The 26774-nt window shown below is 34.7% G+C and overlaps 1 protein-coding gene across 3 annotated transcripts in view; it reads right to left on the bottom strand.

Moving 5' to 3' along the window:
• The window catches only part of LOC150101716 (ectonucleoside triphosphate diphosphohydrolase 5-like), a 171750-nt gene that overhangs the window by 100927 nt on the left and 44049 nt on the right, over positions 1–26774 (bottom strand). For 2 of the 3 annotated variants that reach the window (XM_090400547.1, XM_090400545.1), the window contains exons 2-3: positions 15931–16057; positions 2426–2698 (exon numbers count right to left, since the gene is read on the bottom strand). In XM_090400547.1, coding sequence (XP_090256673.1) covers positions 2426–2669 — 244 coding nt within the window. In that variant the 5' untranslated portion in view covers positions 2670–2698; positions 15931–16057. Of the gene's footprint in view, positions 1–2425; positions 2699–15930; positions 16058–23505; positions 23747–26774 lie in introns of those variants that run through there. The other variant, XM_090400546.1, reaches the window with a different exon arrangement.

Below are 26774 nucleotides of genomic sequence, written 5' to 3'. Positions count from 1 at the left end.
ATATAAAGTGATAAAAATGTGGGGGGAATATCCCTAGCCCACCCTCGGTACGAAATGTACTGTACTTGGAAATAATCTTTCCTGGGTGGGAGCAACATAAAAATCTCTCTCTCTCTCTCTCTCTCTCTCTCTCTTTCACTCACTCACACACACACACAGTCATGTTGGAGGTTTAATGGAATATTTATAGCACTAAGAAAGGATTAAAAACTATTTCTACATAAGTATTAAAAAAAAAATATTCCAGTAGCATTCCATTTGGATATTTTCTACCACTGTTCTGTTACCTCATGTACTAATTTTCAAAGTAATTACTCTACTGGATTATGAAGACAAGAGATATTTATATTCAGTTTTACATCAATTTTATGATCATAGATTACTTTTGTAGTATAACTCTTTCCTCCATTCTAAGCTTTCTTTTTGAAATATTTTGAAAATCCTCCTACAACTTTTGTTAAGATAATTTTACATATAACACAGACTTCCACACATTATTCTCAATATTTTCTAAGTGTATTTGCTGATTTATTCAACAGGAACTGTTCGTATTTCTTTTTATGGGTAGTTTCTTTAACATTCTGTACACCATGGAATTTGTTTTTTTTTGTTTGTAGAAAACTTTACTACATACTGATTAATAATAATCTGTTCATGTCATGAACATAAATCTAGCAGGTACAGTCAATTACTGTCATGCAGCATGGGATGTTGCAATTGGAAAATAAAGCTGATGAATAAAAAAAAAAAAAAAGGGGGGGCATGTACACATACGTACAAGCATGCAACTGCCAATATTGATCTTCAATTCCTGTACATAGTTCAACAAGATATGGGCCAGGAACAAACAGGAAGTTCTGCTTGTTGGTACAAGCCCTCTGTGTCAGACAACGGTGATCTCATTCCTGACAGACTGTCTTAGGACCATAGTTACACCTCTTAGACAAGCAATGTGGGCTTTATTTTTCTGTTGATTAAACATCTCGGATATCTCACCTTCTGAGAAACTAGTCAGCTCTGCTGGTTTCAAAATCGTGGTTCCAGCCAGACGAGAATCCATGATCAGTCTTTTATTACACTCCGAAAGATCCTTTGTTTTCCCCATTGTGATCAACATTATTGATGATTACTGATCGGCAGTATTCTTAAATAATTGCCTAGAACACATGGTGATGCATGTGACCAAGTATTTTGCATATATACTCTGTAAGTACATTTATGTATATCTGCATAAAGGTTTCTAATTCAGTGGCCAGTATATGTATTTTTAAATTTATTAAATTTCATTCAAAGTAGATCCCTCCAGAGTTCAAACACTGAAAACAATGGTCAGGACGCAACTAGAAAACTTATATTGGTCTATGGTTCAAAGTCATCATCATCATGGCTGTTTGAATGGTATCAACACATCAAAATGGCAGCATTTCAATAGTGCATTGGGTTTTTTGGAACAAAGTCTGGTGAGTGTGGTGAATGTATTGGTATGCAGATCCCCCCCCCCCCCAAGACTAAAGACCAACAATGAGCACTTTGCAGCTTCGAGAGTTATGAAAGAACTAACTGCCTTTTTTTTTTTTTATACAGAGTCTGCACATGACATTCTCTGCAGCAAATGTTTCAGAATCTAAACAACAAACAGCGTTCACAGTTTGGTCATCACTATTTGAAACAAATTCTTTGTGCACAATGATTTCATTATTTTAGAAGGTGATCAGTACTGTTTTGATTTTTCACCTTTCCTGGCAAACTTTTTTTTTGTTTGCTTTAGGAGAGATTTTTTTGATTGGGATTGCTTAAGGATCAAAGCCAAATAACTGGGAGGATACCTACACATCACCTTTAAGGAATGTGGAGAACCGACCAGGATACTTATTCATTGATAAGTATCCTGGTATTCACAGATATTGAGTTCATAAAGGTGCCAGGATTTATTTCAGTAGCTGACTTTTCAAGTGCTCACCCCGATTCCCTGACAAAAACAATGAGATCTTGTTTATACAATATCCCACCCAGCATGAAATTCTGTCATGTTGTACCATTATTTTTCATTATGGTTTAAGCTGATAAGAATACAATTTGGTCAGATGAGTCCCAAATTGTCAGCTCATCCTTGGTCATTCAGTATCAAGATAGATACCTAACAGGGTGCACCATGATAAGGTGAGGACTGGACATTACGTCAGAAGCTGTGGTTGGTTCTGGGCATTCATTAAAAAGCTACATGGAGGTCTCCTCCCAGTTATACAGCTTTAACCTTTAGGCACCCCAACTCTAATCAACATGGCCTAAACATTCAGCTTTTACAACAAAATACTTTGTTTTATACTTTGTCAATAAAGTTGACTGTTATAACGACAATAATGATTGTTACAATTCAGTTTAAAATTAAGGTATATAACTGAATAATAAAAATTACAGAACTTACCAGAATTATTAAAAAAGGTGAAAACATGAATTCGGGTGCCTGTACTACCAGCATCAAATATAATAGCATGTACATCTGTAAACATACTGTTTCCATCTTTATCTGACATGGATGCAACTTTTCTCATTGCAGAAAATGGACCAACTTGGGTAACAGAAGCAAGCAGGACCATGAGAGTAATGGTTATCAGTGGATAGAATGTCCATTTCATGGTGCATTTCAATGGTGATCTAGTATTATCCATTTATTAAATTTTAGAATGCTTGTTACTCCCTATAACAAAAAATATTATTTAGCTGTGAATGCTAATCAAAATATTTAAGCAAAATGTGTCACAAAAAATAAGTTATTTAAAAAATAAAAATGAATTGTTCTATCATTCTGATCTAGCAGTCACTTGAAACAAAAACATTCATAAAAGCAAAAAGACTAAATAGTTAACCTTTCTTCATATAAAAGTGCAAGCAAATATTTGTAGCGATATGTATACTGCACATGAATATCAATTGACTGTTTTCATTACCTTATCTAAAATCCTGTGGTCTTATGATTTTCCAGATAGAAAGCACTTAATACATTGGTTGGCTGGATTACCAGCAATTATTTATGTCTTGTTCTGATCACAGCACAGTAAAGAGCATCAGTATGTCAATCACTCAAAAATATTTATTGTTAGCTATACTGGTCAGGATGTCAGTGTTTTTATGTGTCATCTTTAAATTGCATTTTTTCTGACCATTTGTTTTGTAGGTAGAAAACATGGCTTTGTGGAAGAAAAACCTCACATCTCGACTTATTAATACCACTTTGTTTGAATGGAACAACAAAAATCCTCTTGAGGATTTTAAGCAAAGAAGTAACAACTGTTAGGTTGGCATAAAACACTTCTAAAATAGTGACTTGCAAGGAATAAACAGTAATAATTTGAAAGTGATTTATATGTTATGGATACTGCACCAAAGAAGTATTCGAAGTACAGTGTTGAACAGTAATTCAGATAAACTACCAATATGCAAAGCCACATTCTGGAAACGTATTTATATGGAGAGGAGGGAGGGGGGGGGATCTTAAAGTTTAAGAGGTACTTCTAGAGCCCAATTAAAGTGTTAGAAATGTTAAACATGAAAAGCAATCAAACCAAACTCATGTGCTGTTCATATTGGACAATCATCTTGACTGTCCAATTTGCATGGCCTGGAACTCTCTCATCCACTATAGCCTCTGCTATTATAAATAAACTCTGTCAATTACCAATTTCCTATCTTAAATTTAAGCTCAATTACTCAATGCATTATTTTATTCTTTATGTTAAAATCACCAGCCATAATGTGAAGAAATAAAAAAAAATTACAGCTATAAACTAAACTTTGCACCTTATGGGGCAAAATTTGAAAGTTTAAAAATGCTGGTGAAATTAATGTGTAGTTTACCCAATTGCAACAGTTCTTGATCTGTATCTAAAAACGTTTGGGTCTGTAAGTAGTCTTGGATGGCATTTGGAGGAAAAGTCTAACCTCTGTCGTAATATGCACATCATTAGGTGGTAGTGGTGGACGAATTTGCCTTTTTTAAACACCAACATTTTGCATAATGAAAGCCTAAGTAGCAGGAAGCTTGGACATAGTGATACTTTCAACATTTGGACATTATGAAGAATCTCAATATTCCTTCTTTTCAGGGATAGAGTTAAAACAGTTATTCCACACTGGCTATGGAAAAGTATGCTGGACTGAAGGTAACAGTAATGCTTTAGAAGGCATCCCGATCAGTTACTCTGCCAAGAAACATGTCTGGAGAGTTCATGTAGTGCATGTGAGAGAGAGAAATTTCATCCAAAGTATATTCCATATCTCTCCTTTCAATTTACTGTAAACAATTCAATGAAAAGTCATATCATGGATAAAATGGATTAAATGTATTAAAAAGATGGAAATCTCTCAAAGCTTCCAGATAACACACAAATTCATAATTTCAGTTCCACTCGCAATAATATCTGTTTCCATCACCAACCTGCAAAACCATACTTACTCTTCTTCAGTCATATTTATCTCATTTTTCATAAATCAATATGACAGACAAAAAAAAAAAAAAAAAAAAAAAACTGCTTCTACATAGTGTCAACAGAACTGTTTTTAGTTTGAAGGTATCCTTTTTAAACCAACAGCAAAGCTGGTTTTCCTTTGTCATTTGCTGTTTTTTTATGTGATCTTAATTTTATTCTTCAGGTTTTATGTTTTTTGAATTTCATAAATTTGAATAATTTTTTTTTTCATACTTCACTATCAAAGATATTTACTTTCATAACATGTTTTTAATGCAACAATCTGTTAGGTATGTCTGTGTTTTTAAGCCGGAAGTACTGGTACTCAACAGTCTTAGATACTCAACAGCACTTCTATCAATCAGCCTTTGAAATACAAATGATGCAGATAACTTTGTCTTGTGTCACTTCCTGTTTTGAGATCTAGTATTATCAGTTCTAGATCCCAAAATGGAGATCTAATATTGTTCTATAGTTGATACAAAGTTGTTTATATTATTTAGTTATTTATTCACAATTTCTGCAAGATCTAGTATTTATATTCCTTGTCCATGAAATAAACTGAATTTAGCAGGAACAACAAGTCTCACAGAGTCAGTTGTAATTTTCTTTTGTTGTTTGTAAAGAACATTTTCACTGAGGTCCATGTGTTTTGAACAACTGGAACACCAGAGATAATCAACAGAAAAAATGATAAATTGCCACTGATTCAAGAATTGTTTGTATACAAATATATATCCAAATGCATGTCCAAAGCATACATGTTATACCAGAAAAAAATTAGTCTTTCAGAGGAAATGTGAATTTACATTAACTTTCAAGTAATAAAAAATGGAATACCGTTTACTATAAGTGATGCATGAACTCATTACAAAAAACAGTAATATGAAACAATGAATTAAAATGTAGGTTGTGCAGAGACTTTGTAGACCTATGGCCGGAGTTTGATGGATGGATAGATTTATACAATGCTGATGGGCTGCTTAAATGGATTTGGAGTTAGGTGTCTAAAGAGAGCTTTGTTCACTGAGAGTGGATGCAGAAGACAAAATGTATTTGAAGGCACCTATGAAGTGAGTGAGTGTGAATGGATAGATTTATACAATGCTGATGGGCTGCTTAAATGGATTTGGAGTTAGGTGTCTAAAGAGAGCTTTGTTCACTGAGAGTGGATGCAGAAGACAAAATGTATTTGAAGGTACCCATGAAGTGAGTGAGTGTGAATGAACAAAAAATGAAGAATCTAGTCTCTCAAGCAACAATACCAAATAGGAGTAGTCAATTCAGGAACTAAAGGTGATTGGGACCTAAGAGCTACAGTTTCTGTATACTAATGCCAGAATAAGAGGGTTTTTGGCACTAATTAGTGCAACCTCTCGGGGACTTGGGGTACAAGAGTGCTGGATCTTGTTATAGGATCATAAAACATAATGGATGTTAATGTAAAAAAAAAAAAAAGTCAAGGCCATATGGTCTTGACTTGGAGGTAACAAAATTTGGAGAAATTTCAGATAAGAAAGGGTATATATAGAACTATAAGGCTGGTGATTATGATACACTTAGAAGGCAACTTGAAGCAGTACTATGGCACAAAGAATGTTCACAGTGCATGGAGGATAATCAAGGGGTATATCTGGAGGAAGCATATCACACTGTATACCCAAGGTCAGGAGGGTAAACCAGGTAGGAGTTAGATGGATGAGTAGTATTATTAAGCATTAGTTGCAAAAAAAATGGAGGATATATATATATATATATATATATATATATATAAGGAGAAAGGTGACCAGCATGGTAAGGAAAGCAAATCAGATTATGAGAAGAAATTAGACGAGCAGGCAAAAAGAAATTCTACTTTTTTTTTTCATTATGTGGCAAGTAAGAGAAAGAATGACTATGGAAGGATAACTTTAATGAGCACAGATGGTAGAGAGGCAAATGAAATCGGTTAACTACTGAGCAACTATTTTGCAAGGGTATATCATCAAGCTGAAGATGCTGTTATGACAGTGGTGACAGGTACTGATATGAGAACAGAGGTTGATGAACTGAAAATACTTGGGATACTGCAGAATCTGAATGCAAATACAGCTGTGGGAATGGATGGGATATCAGCTTGCATTTTAAGAGAATGTGCAGGGGAACTGGCAGTGCCTTTGACTAGACTATAAGCCTCAGCTCTGGCAAAGTCCCAAGAGAGTGGAAGGAGGGCAAAATAATTCCTTTGCATAAAGAAGGATCCCAGTCTGTGGTAGCAAATTATAGACCAATGACTATCTCAGGAATGGTGGTACAAGTAATGAAAAGGTTTGTCAAAAAGAGAATTCAGAAATGGATGGATAAGAATATGATACAGTAAGAGGGGCAAAGCATGGCTTTGTCAAGGGTCAGTCATGCCTTAGTAATCTACTAACTTTTTATAATAAGAAAAGAGCGACAGCTGAGTTGGATAAAGGGAATGGCTACACAATGATTCTGCTGGATTTTGCAAAGGCATTTCACAGGATACCACTTGGAATTCTATTATGCAAACTGCAACAAATGGGGATGGATAGGAAACTGGTGATATAAATAAAAAGGATGGCTAATGAACAGCAGACAGATAGCAAAAAAGTAATATATGGAGAAGCAGAATCCAGGAAAAGGCTGGTGACCAGTGGTGTACCACAGGGCTCTCTACTTGGACCACTGTTTAATTTGTACATAAATGATATAGGAAATAATTTGAACGGAGATATTCAGTTGTTTGCTGATGATAACAAGTTCGGTAGGGTAACAGTTAATCAGGATGATGTAGAGAGCTTGCAAGATGATTTAAATAAGCTGAAAGTATAGACAAAACATACTGGATGTTAATGTAAAATGTAAAGTTATGCATTTCAGGATACAAAGATTACAAGCTGTGTACCACATTGAAGAACCTGTACTCCAGGAAATTGATGAAGCCTGGGATTTGTGCACAGCAGTAGATATAGAGTTGAAGTTTAGAGAGCATATTGTTAAAGTAGCCAGGGCAGTTCATAGGATTACTTTGTTATTAAGGAACATACTAACAAGCAGAGATAAGGAAGTTATCATTCTCTTTATAAAGCCTTGATATGATCCACATTACAATCCTGAGCACAGCAATCCACATCTGGATTAATGTGCTCAGGTCTGGTCACTTTGGTTTTTTGAGGACGAGCAAGTAGTGGAGAGGATCCAGAGGCAAGTGGTCTGTGGAATACTCCCTATGAAGATAGATTGAGAGTTTATGGATTGCAGAAGTTGGTCAATAGGTGATAAAGGAGGGATATGATAGAAACAATTAAGTTACTTAAAAGATTTTATAGGATTGATGCCAGGGAAATATTTCAGCATTTGGCTAGAGGGGGAAGAAAAGACACCATCTCTGGAAGTTGAGTAAGAGTGTAGTTAGCAAGAGAGAGCACAAGGACTAGATTTTTTTGTTGTTAATGATTTCAAGGAGAGGTACAATAGATATTGTGTTGATAGTCTAGGTCTCCAACAACTAGTCTTAGGAATCCATGGAGGTGCCCATGCAATAATAATATATTGGCTTCAACCTAACAGTGGGAAAAAGCAAGGAAAAAGAAGTGAGAATTCCTACCTGAATGTGCAAACACCAAAAACAACCAGTATATAACATTCTAAGAGAACAATTTTATGTTGTGTATCCAAAAAAGAGGAAAATGTGTTGGTTCAAAGTCCTTTTTGTGACAGAATCATCAGCGAATATGCACAATAACTAGAAGACAAGTGTAAAAATCTATTAATACTAACAGAAAAGGGTTATATTTTAAAAACCCATATAACAATTACTGCAGATACTTTTCTACAAGAACTTCCATAGAAATGATATCTAACACCCCTCCAATTTCCACTAAGAATGTTAAAACATGAACAGTAGCTATCTGACATCTTTTTGTCTGACTTCAGATCCATCATACCTGCTTCTCCTCTTCCATTCCAACTGCCTCTATTCTCTTGAAGAGCTTGCCTCACAAAGTGTCCACTAACAACTACAACCTCTAGCTACTCAAAAAAATCAGTGTCTCTTCTCCCTTAAATCTTGCTCACACTACACATGATGCTAGTGTGCACAAGTTCTGCAACTTCGTTGTGTGTATAATTTATATACATGAAAACATATTACGTTGATGCTACTAATTCATCAGCTGATCAAGAAGTACAAAATAACATTTCTATAATGTTATTTGTATAATGAAATTATATCAAAGATAGTGAATACAGTGAATGAGATGTGTTATGTATACAGTGCAGTAAAAAAAAAAGAAAATAGCAAATAGTTCTCCTTATGAAAGTGATGATGATGATCAGCCTGTATTTTCACCCATTACAGGGTGAAGGCTTCTCCCATTACATTAGAATTGGGTGTACTTCTTCCATGGTGACCCAGTCCACCTTGGGAGAGTGTATACATATTTGTGTGAATGAACGTATGAAGGTGAAAAACAATCACAAACAACCAGGCCCTAAGCGGGATTCAAACCTGCAGCCTCTCAGCTAGAGAGCGAATACGCTAACCACTCAATCAGGTTGGCCCTCATGAAAGTAGTAACAATAATTAATCATATTTTTTGTTACAAACAATGCAAACACAAACTGGCTTTATAAAGATACATAAAAAGTACAGAAAACAGCTCAAAGAGACTAACATACAAAATGAGAGTCAATTATTTTGAGCCAAGCTCCTTTGATGATATTCAGACTATCTTTCCCACTGCTGGGTCTACTTCTCCCAGTTCATATTGGAAAAGTGTGTGTATATATATATATATATATATATATATATATATATATATATATTTGTATGAATAATTTATGATGATGAAAGGCAATCATCAAATATCCAAGCACTAAGTGGGATTCAAACCTGCAGCCTTCTGGTTGCAGAGTACATATGCTAACCATGTTGGTCTAATTCCTCTAGGACAGTAGTCTCCAAACTTTTCGCCGTGAGGGCCACATTGGGTACTTCAGCATTGTTCAGCGGGCCGTAGTAATAAAAAACTCTAGAACTAGATATACGAGTTTTATTGAAAGCAGATAAAAACTGATTACAGAGTATGTGAGATTAAATTATCGTATATTAATGACAACAAACACTATCAGCAAATTTTTGCTAGTTGTTAGTTTTTCAACCGAATATACACCGACAATTTACACGCAACTTTTTTTTTAATTTCGTATAACTTCAAGTTTTTTTTGTCAATGAATATAGATTGGGAAATTTTGTTTTTATTTCGTTTTCTGCTCGTTAGTTCATTTTAACCATGTTTTTACCGACTTTTTTAAGTGTTCTTATTTCGTGCGACACAAATTTTTTTTGTTGATAAAAAAGTTTATTCAGATGTAACTTTTTTATTTTATTTTGAATTCTTTAAAATTTTTTTTCTTCGTTAGTCTATTTTAACCGACCTTTTACAGTCAGAAAGACCATAACTTGGATTACAATTTACTTTTTGCTATTCGGGAATATATTTTGAACACAATTTTAATTAATGCATTTGAAATCTATCAGCATTCGTGTTTTTTTTTTTTTATTTTTTTGTGGATTCTTATTGAAAAATTAGTCCAATTGGCAGGCTGGATAAAATCATATCGCAGGCCACATCTGACTCGCATGCCTTAGTTTGGAGACTGCTGCTCTGGGAGATCCAAACAATCCCAATACAGGTATGACTCGTTTATGCCAAAGTTAGGGTCCAGAGATTTCTGGTGTAAAATGAAGCAGCAGAAATTGAAGCAAAAATATAATGGGAATATATGTCAATACATTAGGTTCCCAAGAATTTTTGCCTGTTTTAATTAATAGTGTCCCTTATTTTAAATACATTGGTTTTTTACTCAAGAATTCATAGGGTATTATAAGTGTATTTTAAGGGTAAATATATGAAGACTAATAGAGGAAGAAATTTTGCACATACCTTATTTGGATGTTAGGATATCTTTGTTCTCCATACTTCTGCTGTTTAGGCTGTTGAAGGGGGGGGGGGAGGAAACATGAGAGTTGTTTGAGGCAAGGTTGGAAGATTAATTGGAAAACCTGGGTTTTTTTTATTTTTTTAAATAATATATATATATATATATATATATATTATTATATTTAAGGGTGCTACTTTGGGGAAGTAGCATCTTTAAATCTTATGGGAAACAGGGGCGGCAGAGAGAGCATTAACGGGGTGCGAGCTGTTTCGATCATGTTATCATCATTGGAACATTTCGGGATAATGTGTAGGGCTACGTCATGGCGGCTTGGTGTATCTGCTTTAGGGGAGCTGGTGTTATCACTTATTGGTCAGGGGCGTGACCTAATTTTTATGTTGTGGAGCTTCCAACACTCAGAAATTAGGTAGGGTCGGTGGACGTTGATCGAGTTTTCATCACATTTTATGACAATTGTTTCCGATATTCTAAGCATTGTTTCATTGCTTGTTTGTCTATTATTATGGCTTTGTCAATTTGCGGGGTATGTTTCTGTTCAAGGGCACGAACTGCTATTTCTGTCTTCCCTGTACTCTGTATTCTATTTTTCTTTTTGATGTTGCTTTTTTTGTATTTAAATGTTCTGGAATAGGGATATTACAGTCGCAGAAGTGTTCTTGTAGGCTGGTCCATAAAGACCTGATGGTAAAACCTGTGTAGGTGATATCACAGTCTTTTGGCAAGGAAATTTGTAGACTACATTGTGGTGTATGCATTCTATGCATTGGAGAACCTACACACATCACCACCTTACAAACATCCCTTTAACAATTATAGCAACAGACTAAAATTCACCATGGAAACTGAACAGAACAAATCCATCAATTTCTTAAACCTGTTTTTAATCAGAACTAACAACAAACTAGCCACGAAAATATACCACAAACCCATGCATATTGAAAACTACCTCAATTTCAGTTCATACCATCCATATTCAGTTAAAAAATAGGTCATCCTATCACAATTATTAAATGCTTACAAATTCTCAACTAACCGTAAGTATGTCAACACGGAATTAAAGAATTTAACACAGATTTTAAATCTGGAACTATCCGACACAACTAATAAATTACGCGAACAGAACAGCAAAAACCCGTCAAAACAACCCTACAACCAAAACAGACTTCCCAACATGAAAGATTATCAAACTGCCCAACATCCAAAACACATACAAAGCCTACAAATACATTTTCAAACACACGGACTATAAACGAGTATTCACCACGAACCAAAAATTAGCAACTCTCTTAAAACCCACTAAATCTCTCACACACACAAAGAAATATTAGAACACCACAATGCAGTCTACAAATTTCCTTGACAAAAAGGCTGTGATATCACCTACACAGGTTCTACCATCAGGTCTTTACGGCCAGACTACAAGAACACTTCTGCGACTGTAACATCCCTATTCCAGAACATTTAAACACAAAAAAAATGCAACATCAAAAAAAAAAAAAAAAAAAAAAAAAAAAAAAAATAGAATACAGAGTACAGGGAAGACAGAAATAGCAGTTCACACCCTTGAACAGAAATATACCCTGCAAATTGACAAGGCCATAATAATAGATAAACAAGACAACGAAACAATGCTTAGAATATCGGAAACAATTGTCATAAATGTGATGTAAACTCAATCAACGTCCACCGACCATACCTAATTTCCGAGTGTTGGAAGTTCCACAACATAAAAAATTAGGTCACGACCCCGACCAATAAGCGATAACACAGGCTCTCCTAAAGAAGATACACCAAGCTGCCATGACAGCCCTACACTTATCAAATGTTCCGATGACGATAACACGATCGAAACGGCTCGCACCCCGTTAACGCTCTACCCCACCCGTTTCCCATAAGATTTAAGGGCACTACTTCCCTAAAGTAGTGCCCTTAAATATAATAATATACGTGTGTATATATATATATATATATATATATATTATTTAAAAAAACCCAGGTTTTCTAATTAATCTTCCCACCTTGCCTCAAACAACCCACCCACGTTTCCTAATTCCCCCCCATTCAATAGCCTAAACAGCAGAAGTATGGAAAACAAAGACATCCTAACATCCAAACAAGGTATGTGCAGAATTTCTTCCTCTATTAGTCTGCATATATTTACCCTTAAAATACACTTATAATACCTTATAAATTCTTGAATACAAAGCCAATGTATTTAAAATAAGGGACACTCCTAAACGAAAACAAGTAAATAGCTGTAAAAACAATAGTTTTTAAGAGGAGTAATATGGGAATTTCCCAGAAATAATACCTATGTTTTATGAAATTTACATACTAAAAACGACATGATGTTTAAGAAAAAGAAATAAACTTTACTGCTTTAAAAATGACAATGGATATCTGTTTGGCTTTCTTCTTTACTGTCAATAAGTTATAGTATGGATATAGTACTGTCTCAATTCCTCTCTTAACGGATGAGCTCAGCTCCCAGTTGGAGGTCATTGCTACTGAAGATCTCACATCGCTTATTAATAAGAGTAGTAGCCTGTTATTAATAAGTAACAAATTAATAAATAACAGTGAAATGAACAGCATTATTCATTTCACTGTTAGTGTCCTAACCAACAGAGTCAGCTTCACTTTTCTCTGTCTTCTTCGGACAGCTGTTTAGCTAGCTCTTCTAAATCTTCCATGGAGATTCCTTTTACAATGTCATATGACTTCCAGTAGTCTCATGAAAGTTCTTCATTCTGATTTTCAAGGAGCTCATTTATGTCACCAACTTCAATCATCCATTCATATTTCTTTTGCTATCTCTGTCACATTCTCTGTTATTGACGAAAGAGCAGATATGCTCTTGCAAATCTAGAATGCAGCCAAGCCAAAGCTTATGTCAGACACCATTCATACATTTTCACACTTCATGCAGCTGAAATGTTGGAGATTCCTTTTATGATCTCATATGACTTCCAGTAGTCTCGTGACATTATCGGACACTTGAATAACCTCAACAAATTCCCTGAGTGTCGTCTGTAAGTCATAAGCCTTGATTAGTCAATGATTTACATTGCTTTTAGTCTCTTGTCCAGACACACTAGATAACATGTTTTGAGAGGATAGTAGTAGTAGCAATCAGACTTAATCTTTCAGTATCCTGTTGAGTAGACAAGTGCATGTTTGTCAGTACATGCAGTTCTTAGTCCATGGTTAATGTAATTAACTTTTTCTCATCACATTTTATATTTGTTTTTTTTTTGTTTAATTATTTAAATTTTAGACCACAGTTTAATCATTTAGTATTATAGTTTTATTACAATGTCAGGACCATCTATTTCTAGGAAGTTGGGCAGAGTCATGACTCATTACAGTCTCCAATTCCAATCTATAAGAGGCACAAAAGAGAAGCGGGCATAAATTGAAATGCCATAAACCAAGTCATACCTGTATATGCTTTTGCAAAAAGCAGCAAAGCAAAATATTTCTTAAAATTTGTAAAAAAATGTCTGCACCCTCAATGCTTAAACTCTAAAAATAAACCTCATAATTGTAAATGGTCATATAATTATTCGGTAAAAATTCTGCAATGAAAGTAAAAATTTTTTTGTAATTCTTGCTTTGGTAGCATTTTTTTGTCACTTTGAACCAATCACTGCAGATTTAGGAAAATAAACAACATTCACAGAAAAATACAGCACTAGATAAGGGTAATCTTGTCAATAACATTTCAAATACAGTCATACCCCGACTTCCGCGAATCCGGAGTTATGCGGTTTCATATATGTACGTATTCCCGTCCCGCTTCACAGCTCACCACTAGTCGTATCTTTCCACCGCCGGCCGCAATCACCAGTGTCACACATGCTGTGAACAAGCACTGACGTGTTTCGCGTGGTCTCCATTCATACAAGATTTTTATAATCTACAAACCTTGCAATTGTTTAATATTATGTTCTTGATAAAAATTTCATCACATAAAAAATAATAAAGTCGTCCAAAAGAAGCAAGTCCAATTCTTCTACAGCTAGCAAGAAAAGAAAAACATTGACTTTGGAAACAAAACTCAACATTATTAAGGATTTTGAAGGCAGAATGAAAATTTGTGAGCTAGCAAAGAAGTTCGATCTACAGGAATCCACAGTAAGAACAATCATAAAAGAAAGGTTTACAGATTTTGGAGGACATAGATTCTAACGAGGAATGAATTGTAGCCACAAGGTAAGGAATAAAAAAATCATTAGCTTGATATGAAGAAATTCTGCGTGACAAGAAAAAGACATTATGCCGTCAGACGAATCTATTAGATTTTATGAAACCATCGACATCGAAATAACTTTTTTTGTTTTTTATGTACGAAAAACTACAATTATGATTATATTTCTTAAAAAATATAGGTGTTTTTGTAAACCTTTGGTCCCAATTAATTAATATTTTGTATGTTTGTATGCAAAATTATACCCAAGTTACGCAAATTCGACTTACGCGCTTCTAGTTGGTCCCACCTACCGGGTAACTTCGTATGACTGTACTTTGTTTTTTTAATCTGCTAATAATTCTAATCAGGATATAGTAATGACAAAAATAATCTAAAAATTCTGTAAGGCATAGAGCCAATTCCATGTCTTAAGGCATGCCAAATCTATTGCAAGGTTAAGCTAATTTTTAATGAGAATGAATGGAGTATAAATACGGTTTGTAATAAATGGATGCTTCGTATATTATTATTATGTGACACCTCCAAGGAGTCCAAAGACTCATCGAGGGAGGGCACCTACTCTACAACTCTTTGTCTTCACCACTCAGTCTGTGGTCCACGAAGCTCTTTGCCATGGCCTGCCGGCCAGCCATTTTGAAAAATAACTACTTAACATTAAAACGCGATTAAATAAAAAATAATTTCAATGAAGCTCGCAGGCCACTAAGCTATACTGCAGTATTTAGAATTGTAAGATGCTTTCCAGATTCACAAGGAACGCTGTGCATTTGATACTTTATATAAAATCCTATAAAAATAAATATTAAATAGACATGCATCTTCAGCCATCTACCAGTGCCAAGCAGTACTTAAGTACTAGTACTAACGTCGCAGGTAGATGGCTGAAGCAGTAGTTCGTTCGAGTGCACTGTCTAGTGCCTTCCATCTTACAATTCTAAATACTGCAGTATAGCTTAGTGGCCTGCAGGCTTCATTGAAATGTTTAATGTGGCCTGCACTGTCTGAAAGATTAAAGACCCCTGAACTACAGCAAACTACATTTATAACAACTCCATCTACTGCCCACCACAACTACTATTTTCACAATCACAAACATACATGCCCACAGTGAGATTCCAACTCATAGCTAAAAAAAAAAAAATGTGATAATGAAACCTAGATACCATTTTTGGAATGAGCATACAGGAATTACTAAGAGTTACATATTTATTTAAGACAAAAATAATCATATGCTTTAAAAAACTCATTAGCAATTAAAAGAATTAATACGATTATATCTACCTTGAATGTGGAGTTGCAGCAACTAGATATGCATCAGAGAATGGTGTTTTTTAATTAATGATCAATCCATAATTATGACAATTCCTAGAATTTGTTTCTCGAGAAACGAAGAGTGTGAAATACTTATCTGAAAAGAAAATTAGTGATACAGCTTTCAATTCTTGACAATTTCTCAAATTTTAATACTCAATAAAATCTTATAATCAATTTTAAATAACATTTCAGAATGAGAATTCATGTGAAACGTTATTGAAGATTTCCATATATCCCTTACAACCTTGTTACAACTTCAATTTTTATTGAATGCATCATCAAAAAAATAGTCACCATTTTTGTAAATAATAAATTTGACCTGTGACCTTTAAATGTAGTTTTTTTTTTAAATAATTTAAATAGGTATGTGAACTAAAATGCACTTATTTACCCGAACTCTGGTATGAAGTTTAACACTTCTGCCACTAGAAGCCTCTCAATTGTAACAGCAAAAATGACCAGTGTGATGTCCAAAAATGAAACAGCATGAAGTCATTATTATTATTATTATGTGACATCTCCAAGGAGTCCAAGGACTCATTGAGGGAGGGCTTCCACTCTACAGATCTCCGTCTCTACCAATTACAATGAACCACAACTACACCAATGCCATCTACTGCTAACTACCACCACCACTAGTATTTTCACAGACAATCACAAACATCCATACCCATGGTGGAATTTGAACCCGCAGCCTTTTGGCTGGAGAGTAGATACACTAACCCCTCAGCCAACCAGGCCAGCAATGATTAAGTTTATTGTGAGACTGATTGACATATACTTGCACAAAAAAACTGAGGAGAAATGTGTATATACATCATTACTATTCAATGTTTGCCAGTACCAAATCAGTTCAAAATCTCATCCACTATTGGCAGAGTTATGCTCACTACTTCCTAAGACAGTGTAGTGCACCCAGAATTCACACCTATACCACCATTAATTCCATAAGAGGCATGTCTACTTGGGCTAAAGGGTGAGGGTAGCTTCCCCCATCACTTTGGCTTGCAGATCTATGATACAGCTATTTCTGAAGGATGGAAAAAAAAAGTTATGCCAAATCAGATTTACAAATTACTTTTTACATAAAATTTTCTGATTACTATTATTACTATTATCTGAGATCTCCAGTGAGTCAAGGACTCATCGAGGGAGGCTGTAACTTACCCAACCCAGCTATCATACCTGTCCTTGAATTCATTCACACTAGATGCACTCACTACCCATAAGGGCAAATTATTCCACTCACTCACTCACTGCTCTCTGGGAGAAACACCTAGCTCTTAACCCTTTCTTGACTGCAAATAAATTTAACTTCCATGGATGCCCCCATGTTCTCTCCCCACCTTCCATATAATGAAAAATTTCATCAGTTGAAATGCTATAACACCCATTCAAAAGTTTATAGACCTGTATCATATCACCCCTCTTTCTCCTCTTAACCAGAGTCTGTAATCCACATATGCAAATCTGTCCTCGTAATCTAAATCCCATAATCCGGATATAATCTTTGTAACTCTTCTTTGCACCCCTTTCCACAGCTTCTATATCCCCCTTTGAACCCGGGAGACCAAATCTGCACACAGCAATCCAAGTGTGGTCTTATCAAAGCCTTATAAAGAGACAAAATTACTTCCTTATCCTTACATGTTGAGGTTCGCTTCAACATAGCAATTATCCTCCGAGTTGTATTTGCAACTTTTGCTATGTGACCTTTGAACTTTAAATTCTTATCCACCAATATACCAAGATCCTTTGCCTCTTCAGTTTCTTGTAGCATAACCCTGCTAATATAATATGCAGCTGGAACTCTAATCACAGCAAAGTGCATAACTTTACACTTACCAACAACTGACAACCATTTTCGTTAGCACAGATTTCCAATCTATTCAAATCATTTTGTAATTGCTGAATATTAGTAGCATCCCTGATTGCCCTGCCTATCTTCGTATCATCAGCAAACAATTGCAAATCTGATGATAGACCCTGCTTGATGTCATTAATGTATAGATTGAACAATAATGGCCCAAGGATTGACCCCTGAGGTACACCACTGGTTACCTTAAATCTGGCAGATTCACACCCACTGTATACCACTTTTTGATATCTGTCTGTCAACCATCCCCTGATCCAAGTCAATAAATTATGTTCCAATCCCATATTCTCCAGTTTACACAACAGCTTACCATGTGGTATCCTATCAAATGCCTTAGAAAAATCCAACATTATCATAGCGTATCCATTCCCTTTATCCAACTCAGCCGTAACATTGTTATAAAATATGAGCAAATTGCTAAAACATGACTTTCTTTAGTAAACCCATGCTGTTCCCTGCAGAGTACAGAATGCTTGTCTACCCATTTCTGTATGCGAGTTCTTACCAACTTCTCTAAAATCTTCACTACCACAGAAATACTAATAGGTCGGTATTTAGACACATCCAGTGATGAGCTATGGGAATTTTAACAAAGGGCTCATATCGTCGAGAAAAAAAAAAAAAAAAATTGTAATTATTAGAGGCCTCAGTTTACTCCCTAGATAACATACAAAGGCCCACAGAGGGTGTACCACTGGACTTTAGAATCATCATCATATCTATGTGTTTCATTGAGTATTGTGTTGCCTTTGTGTGTGTGTGTTACAAACATTATTTGTACTCCCTGAAGATGTCTCAGTAACTGAGATGAAATATTGGAAGCATGAAAATTAGTTAATTCTTTCTTTCTTAGTGCTATCAATACTCCATTAAATCTCCAACATGAAGAAACCTATTAATAGTTTTTGAACAAGTGAAGCTAGTCATGCTTAAGCAAAACTGTGTGGGAAATAATGTTCCAAAGCGCAGAAGACAGAATGAAGGAGAGGGACAAGTTAATTAAATATATCTGGAGCTGGACAGTGAATAGACATTGTTCAGCAGTTACTTATGTTAGTGGGCTTGACAGAAAAACGAAGGAAGGAACGAAGGAAACCAGTCTAGTAGTACAGAGAAAGTATCTATGGAAGAGTACCTATTTTATACATAAAGCAGAAAACAGAATATCTATGAAAAAAGTGACCAGAATGAGTCTCAGAGGGAGTGTTTGCCAATTAAATGAATCACTGTCTTCTGTATAGCATAAAGCATTTTTAAAGAGGCTTTTGGTTCAGCACTCCACATGTTATAATATTCTAAGGTAGCATAAATTTGGGATTCATAATGTTAAGAGTTGTATAGGTAAGAAGTAATGTCTTGAGCAGAAAAGGAGATTGGAGTGGGAGGAGGAAAAACAGAAGACTGGGTGCAATATGCTTGTGGCAGGAAAGGCTAGATGTGCATAAAGTTCAAGAACAGATATCTGATCTCATATGAAGATCTCAGTATTATCAAAGGTGAGTGAAAGTGAAGTGTGGTCTTTCTTCTATGCAAAGACTACAATGAATAAAGCTATTCTAAGCATATTCTCAATAGAACAAGCCTCAAAAAACTTTGTGTTGTTAAATATTTGCTCTTCCTTAAATAATTTTTTACTTCCTTTATGACTTTTCCTCTCTACAATAATTACAAGACTTATAAAATTTTCCTGATTCTAATATCTGTATCACTTTTTACGTGTTCATTCTATAAGGAAAGTAAATTCTATATCTCTAGCCGATTCCTAATTTTACTCACGTGCTTACCTTGACGGTTAAAGGTTATTCCTTGCTAAAAGAAATGAATACCTCTAATTTCTTCCTGGGGACGTCTCATCTTCAGATATTGACAAATTTATTTTTTAAAGCTGTGCCAGCCAATAACTTAGAATAGAGGGGACTCTTATTCAGGGAGACTTTTCCAGACTCTTGGTGCACATAGGTGAATAAATTTAGTGCTTATACTCATAAATCAAATGCTTTACTATCATCATCATCATCAAATTCCTGCCATGTACCCTCAAGGGGTGTACAGGATATGATAGTACTACATGAACCATCATTACTAACTTCCTATCTATAATTTTACTCCAAATCAGTCTGTTACTTGTCAAGACTCCAACATTATCAGTCTTATATTTCTATCATCTAAGGCACTTTGTACCGTATCAATACACCTATATCTTGGTCTTTCTCTGGGTCGTTTTCCTGCCAACCTGGCAGAGAACACTTGTTTTGCTAATCTTTCTTCGCCCATTCTGTTTAAGAGACCATACCACCTGAGATTAGCTCTGCTAACGCATTCCTGGATGTTGACAATGTCAAGTTCTTTCCTAATATCCTCGTTTTTAATATGATATTGCCATTGATGCCATCTGCTCACGCCTATAATCTTTCTTAGGACTCTCATATCTGCGGTCTCTAGTCTTTGGTCAAGTGTTTTACTTCTGACCCAGCTCTCAGAAAAAACTGGTTTGAACACTGTCTTGTATATAGCTAATTTAGTGTTCCGACTAATTTCTCTCTTATTCCATATGAATTTATTCAATTGACTTCCTACCATACCAGCTTTGCTGAATCTGTTGTCTATTTCTATATTTAATTTACCATCTTCAGTAAAAATCATGCCTAAGTAGCTGAAATGTTTCACTTGTTCCACAGGTTCTCCATTCACAACACAGTTGACATTTTCAATGATTCTGCCTATTTTCATTGTCTTTGTCTATTTATTGCTGACCTTCATACCATATCTATTACAACAGCTATTCAATTTAGTCAGAGAATCTTGCAGACTTGTAACAGATTTATTAAGAAGTATAACATCATCCGCATAAAGCAAAGAGCTGACATTAACATCTGCAATTTTGATATCATCTTTATTACCACTTTCTTTCATAATTACTGTGGCGAAGTAAATTCTGGTTTGCAGTCGTAACCTCTATAACAACATGTTATACCTTTCTTTCAATTCCCCCCACTATGGTTCAGATTAATGAGTGGTAGTTTTGGTTCATATCACAGGCAAAACTCAGGTATAAAAGAAAAAAAAAATTTATTGGAATCTAAAGACATAATATACACTTAGACCAATCTCACTTTCAATTGGTTTAATGACATATTTTTGTTTAAATTTTTGACTAAATTTTGTTTTTAGTTGTTATTAATAAATGTTATTAAAAAAATGGAATCAGTTTGATAAAGTTTTAAATCAAACTTTATCAAACTGATTAATACTCTAATGCATGAACAATAAATCCTTCTTCTGAGTTAGAGATTTAACACACATAATATACACATTATACACTTCTAATCAATATTCTATCTACTATGTTAGTCTTGCATATTAAACTAGTCACAATCATCTATAATCATTCCAAACAATTTGTCTTATGGACATTAGCCACTGCTAAATAATCACTTAAAGTTCTTAAATATTGTCCATACTCGATTATTACATTACAATGATCTTTCCCTTTTACCGACTGGGTATACAATAAAATCTGTACTTTACCATTTCTTGGGGCAGGATCTCTAGGTCCGTCTGAACTATCCTTCTTTGTTCAATACTTCCATAAGTCTGTGTCCACGTGGTGGTGAGTCACTATGGTCATCAGATTAAACTATGCTCTACACTTGATGTTTTTCCCTCGTCTATTCTCAATCTGTTTCAGGCCATCCTTGTTTCTAGCTGCCAGTTCATAATATACGTCCACGATATTATTCTGTTGGAACATTCAGCGAAGGCAGCATATGCCGATATCTCATGCCTTAGTACCGGCAGAAATTCAGACATCGAAGGGAAAGACACACCTTCCGATATCGAACTATCCTCAAGAAACACCATCAGGAACTACCGGTCCACAAGAGAAGTCGAATAATCATCCAGCAAAATAGGCGAAAAAAGCCCTGAGAAAGGGGTGCAAACCCTTTTTATTCTCCCTTCACTTCCCCCACCCCCTTTTTAGCACCCTGTTACTAGCCATGATAGTGCCCTCTTACTTTCCGCGATCTTTCTCCCGCCTGCTACTCACTTAGTCCACGGGAAATACCAAACCAAAATTGGACATGGATTAGTACAAATAGACAAACAAAAAGTGAAATAATTATATTTTATCATCTCATGTAAGAATATTTAAGGATGTTTCAGTCATCAATCAAACAGTCATAGGAAGTGATCACAGAATAGTTAAGAAGGAAAATAACAATAGAAGAAAATCAGTAGCTAACAAAAAATTATACCAAGAAACTGCAAAAAATTATACAATCAAAGAAATAACATGAAAGCAGAAATCCACAAATGAATCTACAAGAAAATCAAAATCTAATTATTATAGAAAGTTTACATAAAAATGTAAAAGATAAAAAGGTTAAAAATTCAAGTCTAGAATTCAGTTAGGCTGGACAGCTTTTGGCAAACTGAAACAATTCTTGACCAGTAAAATAAAACCAGAAAATGAGCCAAACTTTTCAACCAATGCATCATCTCAATTAAGACATATGGATCAGAGACATAACCAAGAACTAAACAAATACCAGACATAATGAGGAATATAAGAGCAGAATGGAGAGAGCCATGTTAAACATCAAACTTCAAGATAAAATAAGGAATGAAGATATAAGAAACAATAGTGTTGGACACAAGTTTTTATAATTAAAATGTAGATGGGCAGGACATGTTGCACAGATGAACAGCGATAGATAGAAAATTACCCAGTGGCATCCATATGAAGGAAGATGAATGCCTGGATAATCAGAGAGAAAATGGAAGGATGACTTAGTGGCAATGGCTGGAGAATGTTGGTATCAGGAAAAAGATGCGACAGAGAAACAGAGAAAGTTGGAGACAAATGGGAGGTGGGGGGGGGGAGAGCACTATAACCATCAAATGTTATAAAAAAGGGCTAGAAGTGATGAATTGATGGAAATCTTACTTATATCAAAAAAGAGATACATATAGGAGGGTTTAGAGAAACTATGTTACTCAATGTTTTGAGGGTATTTTATTGTTTAGCTCAGAAGCTTCTAAACAAGTAAATTTTCTATAGAGGAAATTTACAAAAGTAAATTTCCTCCATGGTGCTAACAGTAATATAGATTTACAACTGTTTTGTAAGAGGGGACTGACAAAGAAAGTCAAATGTCAATAAGTTCATTATCTTCTCAATCTCTAATCCATTCACAATATTGGTGTACTGTGGTTTTACAACTTTCCATGTAAAAGCGCTATAAAATAACAGGATGACAGAAGAATAAAAACAATCCAACTACTTAAGAGCAGTAACATAATTTTATATCTAAGCTATATTTCATTTATACTAAATTTATAATGTTAAAAAGAACCTCCAAATTACAAAAGTCAATTACTAAAAAAGTGAGTGAGAGAGCACATACATAAAGATGGAGAGAAGGGTATAATCATCTCAAAATTAAAAACAAGCTACATGCATTGGCAGTTGCCACAATCTATTAAATTCTTCCAACATAGCTCATATTGCTCCTTTTCTGAGAATTAAAAAAAAGTACTAACACAATATATTTATAGCATTTATAATTGCCCATAAGGAAAACAATACATGCTTCGACTATTACAGCATAAATTAAATCCAACAGAAAAGTGATTTGTAAAAAATACTAATCTCAGTTACTTACCAACAAATGCATTATTAAACAGTGATATGTCTGAGCATTTTTATATCACAGCATACTGATAAAATAATCCAATTCAGCAACACCTAAGATCAAAGGTTAACATCACAATAATAATGTGCCTGAATGGAAACATTCTGATTGGACAAAGTTTTGTATGATTTTAAGACACACCCTCAAATAAACCAATCTTCCTGCCATACACGTGAACACCCACAAAACAGAACATGATACACAAAAGTGAGTCAATGACCAGATCTAACTGGCTTGAATAATCTTATCTGAAAAAAGTTAACAAGCACATTTCAAAACATTTGTGACAATAAGTAAAAATATACTTATTGTCATAACAATAAGTATATTTTTACTTTTTAACAAAAGAAAATTAAGAAATCTAGTTCAACTTAATTTTCTGAAAGGATGTAAATAATTATAAAAAATGTTTTAAAAGCTTATGAACAATAACAACAACAAAAAAAAACCTTATCAAAAATACACCTAAATTGGTCATTTCTAGTTACATTTCTTAAATATGGTTAAACAGATATTAAGAGTGAAAATAATCCTAACAAAAATTTACTTTCTTTTGATTAATAAGACTGCTTTTCTAAACTGGCTGAACAATTTAACTTTATATCAAAAGGAGTGCACAAATGTCTTTTTGACAATTGATTTCTGACAATCTTACTACTTAAAAAAAAAAAAAGAGTAAGCCCTTGCATCTTACTACAAATCAAATTTAATACAATCTGCAAAGCACTTCTGAGTAGCCTACACATTAGAAGTGACACTAATTCCTATTTCAGAGAAAAGATTAGCAGTTAAAATTTGTAAAGCTGGTGGTTTCAGTTGTGAAATAAGCAAGTAGACAAGTTAAATTTTACTTGCCAATGGCATTATTAATCTCATCAAATTTCTGATATGTATCCTCAAGGGGGGGGGGGGGTGTACAGGAGTCTATGACAGTACTACATGAAAAGTTTAGATTACTACTAAAACTCCCTATTGACTATGGCATTATTATGGATAATAGTTCTGCAATCATGCTTTGACATTAGACCAAATAAGTTGAATAATGCAAATTGCCATTTTGCAAATTTCAAACCTGGGATTTAAAAAAAAAAAATATATATATATAAACATCATATGACTATAAGTCAGAAATTATATATATAGAAACATTCATATGACAAACTAAAAAGGTTTGAACAAAACTAGTCATTAGCTGTGTGACTATTTTCATCCAAATCGCATGTTGCTCGATAGAAGTGCAGTGTGTGATGCAATCAAGAGATGAAGTGAAAGATCAGGAGAGTGGTATTGAAGAGATAGAAGTGCTCGGCAATGGAAACGATAGTAGTGAAGGATAACTAGAGAATGGAAATGCAAGAGGAATGGGGGAAACAGGGAACCTGGGTGAATAGGGAGAGTGGATGGTGGAAGTAGTAGTGAATGTATGTATGGGGATGATCAGCACAGAAATGGAATAGATTGGGATGTGAGTGGGAAAGTTGAGACTGAGCAGATATATGTGATAAGCAGTGATAATGGTGATTGAGCAAGGGCAGTGTGGTAGGGAAATCACATCCAGCAAGAAGCTTGGGTAGGACTGGTTATAAACATAAAAGTGAACTGCTGTGTTTATTTACAAATGCCAGAAGTATCAAAAATAAGGGAAATGAAATGGTTTCACTGATTGAGTTTATTTGCCCCAAAATCATTGGAACGAGTAAAACATGGCTGAATGAAGATATCCTAACAGGAATAGAAATGGAAGGGCACAGTGTTTTTTGTGAGAATAGAAAGGACAAGAAGGGAGAGGGAGTGCTGAGGATGTCCTCTTTTATGTCTGCGTAAGGCAGACGAGCAGAGTGGATACACTAACCACTCAGCCTTTGTTGGCCGAGTGGTTAGTGTATCCACTCTCCAGCCAAAAGGCTGCAAGTTTGAATCCCGCCATGGTTATGGATGTTTGTGATTGTCTCTGAAAATACTAGTGGTTATAGTGGGCAGTAGACAGCACTGGTGTAATTGGTGGAGACAAGAGTGTTGTGGAGCAGGTGCCTTCACTCAATGAGTCCTTGGACTCCCTGGAGGTGTAGCATAATAATAATAATGTATTTTGTGCTTCTGACGGATTGCTGTAATTATAATTACTTAATGCTGTTAATGGTTTTAATTCTTTAGTTATGGTACTAATGTTATAATTGCATGTCCATGTGAAATCTGTTCCTAATATCTATTTCTAATTTCCAGCTTTATTTTTACTCTACAAAAGTATTTATGATTTTTGTTTGTTTACATTGCCATCTTAGGTTTTATTATTTTTTTGCTCAAACCACCAGTAAACTAGATATAAAGTAAACCCTTCAGCTGGAAAAAGCTAACTTCAATTCTTGTCATGACTCAAGGAACCTTAGCCAATCTGATATGAAGGCAGTAGGGTTTTCTCCCAGAAACTTGTGTTTTTCATCCTTCAAATATAAATAAATCAGCCAGAGAATGCACATAATTAACAGACAAAAATACTATAATAGTGGATTGTATTGGTGTGGTATAGATGGTGGATTATATAGGGTTGAGTGACTGAGACTTTGTACTCCATGGAAGTCCCATGGATTTTACTGTTCATAAGAGATCATCAAACCTGGTGAAACAGTTTAATTTATTTTTTTTATTTAATTCTTTTAGTTCTTTCTTTGGGCATTATTCTAATAGATGGTTGAAAAAAATGTCTTCCTTACAAGCTACTTTTATTTTAAAAATTATAAATCTGCTAATGCCTTTTACTCCATGTAGGTGTAGTTCAATCTCCACTGCTAGCTGCGCATACATAGCTGTCCTAAGACTATCAGAAATTATGTCTTCTGTTAACCTTCTGCAGTAGTTACCATTCTACTATTTTCATCCATTAACATCACCTTATTATAATCATTCTTCCTTCTACTTGCCACATATCTAAAAAAAAATCTAGGGTCTTTTTTTCTCTTGCTTTGCTAATTTCTGTTTATACTGCACTTTTGCTGTCCTTACTGAGTCATTTTCCAGGCTTGTTCTTTATACTGTACTCTTCATATAACTGATTACCATTGTTCATCTTCTACTGCTTCCAAAGTGCCTTCATCCAGATTTCATGCTTAAGCTTCCTCATTCATCCATTTTGCACCTACCTTATTCAGCCTTTTGACCTTTGGAATAAATACATTCACACATTGATACTGTTATGTGTATCTTTGTTAGTTCCCAAGCAGCATTTATTTCCTTACTGCTCA

This window comes from Typopeltis vanoorti, chromosome 11, assembly GCF_054136105.1.
Source record: "Typopeltis vanoorti isolate ZY-2024b chromosome 11, IOZ_Tvanoo_1.0, whole genome shotgun sequence".
In the NCBI taxonomy this organism is placed as follows: Eukaryota; Metazoa; Arthropoda; class Arachnida; order Uropygi; family Thelyphonidae; genus Typopeltis; species Typopeltis vanoorti.
Note: the sequence above shows the minus strand (reverse complement) of the source record. Positions and strands in the feature narration are given on the sequence as shown.